Below are 9308 nucleotides of genomic sequence, written 5' to 3' on the forward strand. Positions count from 1 at the left end.
CTCAGAGTGTTCACTAAACTACAAGATGAAACCATATTTATTTGAAATAAATCAATAATCCATATGTTGTTGCAGGTGAGAAGCCGTACGAGTGCTCCAACTGTAAGAAGCGGTTCTCCCACTCCGGTTCCTACAGTTCCCACATCAGCAGCAAGAAATGCATCGGCCTGATAGCCGTCAACGGACGAGTACGCAACGGAAACAGCAGCAAGCCCAGCTCCTCCCCAAATTCAACCGCCTCATCGCCGGGGAGCCCCGCCCTCACCCAGCTCCGCCACAAACTGGAAAATGGACGACCACTCGGCCCTCCAGACCAGCAGGGTCAAATCGACATCAAAGCCGAGCCGATGGACTTCAACGAGTACCGGCTGCTGATGGCCTCTCAGCACGGGTTTGGGGGACCGGGGGTTTACCTGAACGGCCGTGGTGGAAGCCCACTCGGCATCCACAGCTCCTCTCAGAGCCCCCTTCAACACCTGGGAGGCATGGGGCTAGACCTCCCCCTGCTTGGCTACACGGGCGCTCTTGGGAACAACCTGAGCGAAGTTCAGAAGGTGCTTCAAATTGTGGATAACACGGTGTGCAGACAGAAGATAGACAGGAATCCAGAGGAAATCTCCAAGCTCAGGGCCTACATGAAGGAGCTGGGTGCCCAAATGGAGGAGCAGAAGCTGGTCCAGGCTGGCCTTCAGGTGGTGGGCCACAGCAGCCCCACAAAAAGCATTATTGACTACACACTGGAGAAGGTTAACGAGGCCAAAAGTTTAATCGACGACTCCAAGAGGCAAGTGGATATCAAGAAGGAGAAATCAAACCACTCAGTGGATCTCAGTGTGGAGGAGAAATCCCATGACGGCCAGAGCCAGTTCCTTCCATTCTCCTGCCAGTACTGCAAGGAGACTTTCCCTGGGCCCATCCCACTGCATCAACATGAGCGCTACCTATGTAAAATGAACGAGGAGATCAAAGCAGTCCTGCAGCCAGCCGAGAGCACTCCTGCCGGCCGCCGGGGGACGCTGCCCTCTGAGCTGCTCAGTAACGAGTGTGCCACCAGCCCCATCAACCCCTTCAAGGACCACGTGTCAGTGCTCAAGGCCTATTTTGCCATGAACACTGAGCCCAACTCGGAGGAACTGCTCAAGATTTCGACTGCTGTTGGCCTTCCTCAAGAGTTTGTGAAGGAGTGGTTTGCCCAGTGGAAGGGCCAAAACCATCACAGAGGCAGTCTGAGGAAAAAGTCGCCCCCTCCTGACTGCAGTGGACCGGACAGCAAGCACAGCTTGAACCAGTCACCAATGTCACTCCCTGCCGTAGATTTACACGGAAGCTTCACTAACGGCGACGCCTCTCACGGACTCACGAAAGCCAACCAGTTTACAGCCAACAGGCAGACAACAGGGGACAAACCACTAGACCCCTTGGACCACCTGAGGAGCAGCACTCCGTCACCCCTCAACCTTTCTTCTACTTCCTCCAAAAACTCTCAGAGTAGTTCTTACACTCCAAACAGCCTAGCTTCTGAGGATGCCCATGGGGATATACCACTAGATCTGTCGCTGCCCAAACACATGGCGCAGAGGCTTGTTACTGTAGGAGAGAAGCGACCCAGACCCAACGGTTTCATCATTGCGCACAACGGAGAGGCGCAAGGACGCGAACAGGGTTCCGGGCCTTTGGACCTGGTCAACATCAAGAAAGAGGTTCTGGGTTCTGATGGTGGAGGGCACTCTGTCCACCAGCTGGAGAAAAGCACCAGTCCTATCTTTGGGATTAATCCCTTCGCCGGCGGTCCTGTCTACACCTCCCTGCCGCCTCATGGAGCATTTCCTCCACCCACCTTCATGTCTCCTGCACAGGCCACCATCCCAGGCCTCAGGCCCTACCCTGGCCTCGACCCCATGAGCTTCCTGCCCCACATGGCCTACACCTATGCCACCGGGGCGGCCACATTTGCTGAAATGCAGCAGAGGAGAAAGTACCAACGGAAATCAGGTTTCCAGGTAAAACTAAACTAAACTCAAACCTAACGACAAAACAGGTCACTTGTCAGGGCCAGTCAGGATCCTCATGGCTCATGTTGGACTGCTCCTGCCTCTTGGTTAAGGTTCACAGATGTTTTGGTAGAAGTCTACAGATTAAGATTGAGATTAGCAGTTGAAGTTGCAAACTTCGTGGTAAACGAGGGCAGTGGAAGATATTTGAACCACAGGGATTATGGTCGATAGTCCAGGGTGCCTCCATCAACCGCTGTTTTTGAGATCAAGAGTCAATTTTTAAACTTTAACCTTTAAGCCAGTGTAGGCAAGAAGTCCGCCGTGGTGCAAAGACCAAGAATATAGTGATGAACGGGTGACTCTTTCTGGTGAGGAAGACAGTGTGATACTATCAAAAGCTAAAGATCCAGAGCAGGAACTCATGGACCTTTTAGGTGAGATTGTTTTACGTGTAGCTTCCTGTCCAGTCTGTGATCACGTGTCAGATCTGCTCCTGATCCACAATTCAGTATCATTAAAAAAAATCACTCCAGCTAGGTTTTTATCTGTGAACAATCACAACCCTTCATTCAAAACCTCCCTGTCCCATATGTCCCCCCCTTTTTTTAAGTGTCTCCTGGATGAAAGGGACTTACCCAGGTTGGGCCTTTAAGCTCTGTCCAGACTTGGGATCATGGAGGCGTTGTCGGGGGGGAGGGGGGGGTGCTCGGAGCAGAAGGTGTCTCTGAGCGTGAAGTCGACAGGTGTGGTATTATCAGGCGTATTGAAAGGATGTGTTTGTGTCTCAGGGGGAGCTGCTGGACGGGACGGCGGACTATCTGTCAGGCCTGGACGACCTGACAGACAGCGATTCGCTGCTCTCCAGGAAGAAGATTAAGAAGACTGAAAGTGGTATGTACGCGTGTGACTTGTGCGACAAAACATTCCAGAAGACCAGTTCCCTCCTAAGACACAAATATGAGCACACAGGTATATATAACATTTGGACACTTCTTTTTTACCCCACCCCCCGATGCTTTTGTGCCCCCACCTTTCATCTTATGTCTTCAGATTTTGGTTTAATTTTTGTCCTTTTGTTTTTTGTTTTTTTTTTTTAGCCACGTAGCTCCCCCACCTGTAGCTTTTCTCTTTCTCTCTTCCGTTCTTCTTCTGTTTTGTTTTCTGTAAACCGTGGCCTTTAACATGTTCCTTTCTTTGCAGCAGGGGGTAGGGATCAGTTAACATGGAGAGGATTACATAAACACTCAGCGCCCCAAATATAAGCAGCATTTTCTCCGGCATCTCATTCATACCGTGATGTGTTTGTGTAGACAGAGGCAGTGGAGGAGGAGGAGGAGGTGGAGGAGGAGGTGTGCATGTTTGCATGTGTTGCTGTTTGTGCATCTGTGTGCAACTTGACTGTAAGAAGATCAAAAGGAAATATGAATTAGAGCAGAGTCGGTCCATTTCTTCCGTTTTTAAATTGGAGACAAGTTTGATTCACAGCAGTAAACACGACCCGAAGACACACACGCATGAATACAGCATGTACAGTACGTCTGATGGACAACAGCATGATTTACCAAACGCATTCATATTTGATGAACACCTGAATTCTGCCGTTCCCTCTGATGAGATCCCAAAGTTCGAATTTGGGGGAAAAAGCGTCAGTGTCCGAGTAAAGTTGTGGTTTATTGTTTATTTTTCCGTGTATGAACATGAAACTGCAGCACACACTGACCTAAACCCAGAGTGACCGACTAACACCTGTGTATTTTCAGAATCCCGTTTCATTTCCAACTAATTCAATTAAATTTTCACGTGAGGAATTTGCTGTGGCATTGTTGGTGCAGGCAGTAAACATAAACATACACATAAATAGAATAATAATGGGGAATGAGATCAACGTATTGACAGTGTAATGGAGTGTGCACTGCGAGGTTTGGATGGTCTGACCTGCGAACTGTCCTGTTAAAGACACAGACACTGAGCAGAAGTAGTTTGCACGTCACGCGTGTAACAGTGAAGTGTCCCCGACGCTTCAGAACACGAGGACAAATCGTTTCTTTGACTCAAGTTTTTTTTTCCGTCCTGTCTGAAAAACACACGAACCCAAAACGAGCTTTAAATCTTAAATCTGGGTTTTTTCCACTGACGTTTGGTGGAAGCCACAGAGTGGAGATCTCACCGAGGTACCATCCTTTTTAAAGCTGTGACCTGTTCTACCTTCGTCTCTTTCACTCAGTTGCATCATGCGTCGTTCGTGTCTGCCCCCCCCCCATCACTCAGAGCAGGAATCCGCCGTCTCGGTTATTTTAGCTGCAGTGTGTGTGTGTGTGTCTGTGTGTGTGTGTTACAGTAAACTATGCCAGCGATGGTGGATGTTACAGGCATTCCAGGTCTATTTGTGGCTACGATCTGCCTGCATGTGTGTTAGTCAGGAGCTGTGTGTGTGTGTGTGTGTGTGTGTGTTGGCACGGTTGTAGTGAAGCGGTGTTTTTGGTCCATGTGTGTGTGGGATGTGTGTTTGGATGGCATTCAGCCTGTTGGTTGGCAGCAGACTGAAGCACCCTGTTCAGTCAGATGGAAGAAATTTCCGCTCCTACGGAGTCGTAGTAAATCCAGCAGTGTGTGTGTGTATGTTATTCTGTGTGTGTGTGTGTGTGTGTGTGTGTCAGGATGCAGGGGGGTGGTGTTACGACCGTGAAGGATTCCTGCTCCTCCTCAGGTTTAAATCTGGTGCTGTGATGTCATCGCAGCCCGTCGCAGGTTCACGTTGCCTCGTGGCGTCTCAGGCGTCCCGTCGCGCTTCGCTGTAGTCACGGCAACAGACGGACACAGAAAGCACCCAGGAGTCTCACTGTGGAGATAATGTGAGCTGCGAGAGACGGATGGTTGGAAAGCCGGGGGCAACGTCCAGTGTCTCAGTGTCACACTTAGACACTCACAGTCTCACGGTGGACTGAGGGCTCACTGTCGCCTCCTCAGGTAGAAAGTGATACGACGAGACATTACGGGGCTAGCTGGTTAGCATGCTAGCTGCAGTCAATATCTCTGCAACATGCACTGATGCGTTTGACAGTTATGTCCTCACAGCCTGTCCACGATCTTAGCTTTAACAAAATGACAAAGATTAACTACATTTAATGGACACATGACTCATTCGGAGGCTAAGTGGACATATCTGTGACATGCCTGTCCACAGTTCATCAGGCCTCACGTTCGGATCTTTCATTCAGACCAGGAAACACTCGCTGTCAGTCACTTTCTGATTCGCTTCATCAGCAATTTTACACTAAAACTCCAAACTGTATGACACTGCAAAAAATGACTGCAATTTTCTTGTATTTATTAGTTACTATGGATACTGTAATGAGTGTAATCCATAATTATGACAAGCAGATTTCAAAATAATAGCAAATCCAGAGAAGTCGTAACTGTCGTGACGTCGTGGGTACGAGCAAAGCAAAGCGGTGACATCACCTTCGTAATCGCGACGCAGGTCTCGTGATTTTGACCAACAGAATTTGTAAATGGAACTTGCAGATCATGTGACCGTAACGAACGCCATCTTGTAATTATGACCCCGTGAGATCTCACACAGAAATCTTCAGTAGATACGTTTTCCAAATGTTCTTCTTTAGTTTCTTCTTCTTTCCTATGGGCCAAAGAATGTTTAATTTAAAACAAATGGCAAAGCAGGAAAATAAAGATTTGAAATATGTATTTGTGGATAACTGGATTTCTGCTTTGGTGCCTTTAATTTGTGAAAATGTAAATGTATTGTTTTGTGTGAAAAACGAGCCAGAGATTCAGGGTTACTGTCAGAGAGGAGCGAGAAAAACTGATGATTCATTCTGAAAGGAATCGTTTCAGCTTTAGTCATAAATACAGGATATGAAAGTAAAGCATGAGAAGAAAAGGGTTTCTGTGTGTGTGTGTGTGTGTGTGTGTGTGTGTGTGTGTGTGTGTGTGTGAAGGCATTGCTGGTATTAACAGACAGAAAATTTAAACAGAATCAGAAGGAAAACGAAGCAGATCGATCAGTCGGGAGCTGACTGTGCATGTTGTGTTCTCAGTGTGTAACTGAAGCTGCTGTGTGTGTTGTGTATCTGTGTGTTTGCGTGTCGGCTCTGCGGTGTCCTGACTGTCCCTCTCCTCCTGTCCGTCGTGTCTCCGCAGGTAAACGTCCCCACCAGTGTCAGATCTGTAAGAAGGCCTTCAAACACAAACACCATCTCATCGAGCACTCGCGCCTGCACTCCGGAGAGAAGCCCTACCAGTGCGACAAGTGCGGCAAACGCTTTTCGCACTCGGGCTCGTATTCGCAGCACATGAACCACCGGTACTCCTACTGCAAGAGGGAGGCCGAGGAGCGTGAGGCGGCCGAGAGGGAGGCGCGGGACAAGGGTGGAGGAGGAGGCGTGGTGGTGGGAGGTCTGGAGCCCACCGAGCTGCTGATGAGGAGGGCCTACCTGCAGGGGCTGGGGCCGCTCAGATATTCAGACCCCGAGGACCAGCAGGAGGAGGACGGTGGCGGTATGATCCTAAGGGACGCGGGCGAGGGAGGAGGACGCGGAGGGCAGGAAGTGGACGACAAGACGTACGAGGAGGTGACAGATAGACGGGAGGCAAGTTTCAGGGAAGGAGAGGAGGAAGAGGAGGAGGAGGAGGAAGGTGACAGCAGGAGCCAGATGGACTCGACAAGGGACGAGGAGGGCAAAGACACAACGCAGCTGACGGACGAGAGTTCACGAGAAGGGAAGACAGACGGCAAGTCAGACCAGAAGGACTGATCCAGAAAATCTAAAATCACAGAAAGAAAAAAAAAAAGAAGCTTTGGAACATTTGTGTTGTTGGTGCGATTCAGCTTCTCCTGATCCTGCGTTTTTATGGAGCTGTACAAAAATGATCTGTGGTGGAGGGGCAGTATGGGGGGGGGGCAGTGGAGGCTTCTCCATTCATCTCTATCAAATTTTATACTTTATTTTTTATTTTGTTCTGTGAATTCTGTAAAATAACAGAGCAGAAAAGAATAATGAAAATATTTGTGACCTTAGACTTACCAGGTTAAAAAAACACGTGAAGTTCACGCGTTCCTGTTACCAACGTTTCACCGATGTTTAAACTTTTATGACTAAATTTTGAAGAAGGTTCTGTCTCTGAGTCATTTGTTCAGCAGAAAATGTTGCTGAACATGATAAAATATTCTTTTAGCCCTTTTTTTTACCGTTAGCTATCACGCTAGACGCAGCTCATGCTAACATGTTTACAAAAATTGATTTTCTTATTAGCAACAGTGACGCCACTCTACCTGCTATGAACTGTGTCTGAAGTCATGGTGAAACAGTGATACCTCTCACCTGTGCAGGTATAAAAAAAAAGATTGAAAACTAATCAGAAAAGAAGAAAAGCGACAAACTGGTGGAACGTAGAACGCGGAGGGAGAACGGATCAACAGAAACATTTCTGGTGGTGATGATGTTGAACTGAGTAACTTTCTGTCGTTGGACTGAAGTCTCAAACTAATTGTCCTCAGAAAACCCCATTTTAAGGTGTGACATGGTGTCGCTGATCTGCATATTATTCTCTTCTATTATATTATTATGTGTTTTATCTAAAAAATAAGAGAAGAGCAAAAAAAAAAGTCTCAAACTCAAAGAAATTCACTTTGAAAAACACAACTTTAACATTTAAGAAGCTGGAACCAGCAGATCTTGGTTTTTTACTTCAAAAATATTGATTGACTGTTTGATTAATCAACTAATCGTTGCAGCTCCACTTCGCTGTGTGTCAGTGTTTCTGCTTTGAATGTGAAAATCACGGAGCTCAGTAGATTTTACAGATTGTGTCTTGACAACTCAAAGGTCACGAAATATTTACTGGCTGCCGACCTGTTCGGTGAAACGAGATGAAACCGGAGGCTGTGCTCGTGTCCCACAGAGGACAAAGAAGACGGTCCGGAGAGGACCAGCGCCACTGGGGAGGGAGGGTCTTTTTCCCCCTTTGTCTCTGACCCTTAAATAATTTTTGTACAGTCTCTGAGTGGAGATGCAACATGTGGACCGCCAACATCCACGTCATGAAGCTGGGTGGGATTGTTTAAAAATCCACATTATGCAAAAAAAAAAGAAAGAAAGAAAGAAATGAAATAAAAGAAGAAGAAGTAATAATGATTATCATTATAATGTAATTAAGTAAAGCTGTTTTAATGTACAGTATTATGAAGGCCTAAAAGCTGTGTGGTGCTATAATGTCCTTAACTTCCTGTGTCTTGTTGTATTCGAAACCCCACATCAGGAAATTGCACTCAAGTCCCCGAATCACTACAAGCTAAAAAAATTAATCTTAAAAATTTTTAAAATAAATAAAAATAAAAAAGGAGGAAATAAAGCCTCGAATACCTGGTCACATCCTGTCAGTGTTATTGTTGTATTTTTTGTCTCGTTTTATTTACTGTGACTTTTTTTTTATTATCCTGTTTAATTATTTTTGCCAATTAACCACACAATTTTGGGCCTCCTGATTTTTTTTTCTATATGTGAAGGAACATTTAAACCTGTGTGATTTTCAAAATAAAATGTCAATGTGAGTCTTAAAAAGGAGAGGAGGGAGTGTGAATATGAAAGGGCTCGGTTTAAAAAAAAAAGAAAAGAAAAAAGGACAGAGCCTTTTTTTGTGTGTGTTTTTCTCCAGAGAAAGCCTTATATGCAAACCTTTTCACCTGTGCGTTTCTGCAAAGTGCCATCCCTGTACAGTGTACATCACCTGTGTCCTCTGCTCTGCTTCAGTAGTAAAATGAATATTTCATCCTGTTTTTGATTCGTCAGTATTAGCATAGATAGGCGGCAGTTTGTTAGTTTACATATGTTTGTGCAATTTTCTGTATTTTTTTTTTGTTTTGTTTTTTGTTCCATGACATTATTTTTGTCAGTATTACTTTTTTGTTGAATTTTCCAACACAATTTTTGGGGGGTTTTGTTTTTATTTGAGAATTTACCATTTTATTTATGTGACTCATTTTATATTTCCTAATTTTATTTATTTCATACTGTAGTGTACAGTATTAGAGTTCCTCACAAATAGATATATTTTAGTATAAATGATTCTGTCATTGACTATTGGAGCAAAAAATATGAATAGAGAGCGTTTATGATATTTGGAAAATTTCAATTTTTCATTGTTTTGTTTCTTTGTTTTATTTCCTTTGAAACTACTGGAAATTCTAAATTCGGGGAACTTTTGATACAAGGATTATTGTGAAAACACTGTATTTTTGAGAGTTTAAAAAAATCCACTTTATTCATCCCACTGAAGAGGTGACGAAGGACTGAC

General features: G+C 45.6%; 1 protein-coding gene across 3 annotated transcripts in view; it reads left to right on the plus strand.

Moving 5' to 3' along the window:
* Window positions 1–8133, plus strand: part of zeb2a (zinc finger E-box binding homeobox 2a) — a 42916-nt gene extending 34783 nt beyond the window's left edge. For 2 of the 3 annotated variants that reach the window (XM_041056677.1, XM_041056676.1), the window contains 3 exons: window positions 76–2000; window positions 2783–2963; window positions 6156–8133. In XM_041056677.1, the coding sequence (XP_040912611.1) occupies window positions 76–2000; window positions 2783–2963; window positions 6156–6769 (2720 nt within the window). In that variant the 3' untranslated portion in view covers window positions 6770–8133. The remainder of the gene's footprint in view (window positions 1–75; window positions 2001–2782; window positions 2964–6155) is intronic. The other variant, XM_041056678.1, reaches the window with a different exon arrangement.
* Window positions 8134–9308: the final 1175 nt, after the last annotated feature.

The sequence above is a fragment of the Toxotes jaculatrix genome, chromosome 15 (genome assembly GCF_017976425.1).
Source record: "Toxotes jaculatrix isolate fToxJac2 chromosome 15, fToxJac2.pri, whole genome shotgun sequence".
NCBI classification, from domain to species: Eukaryota; Metazoa; Chordata; class Actinopteri; family Toxotidae; genus Toxotes; species Toxotes jaculatrix.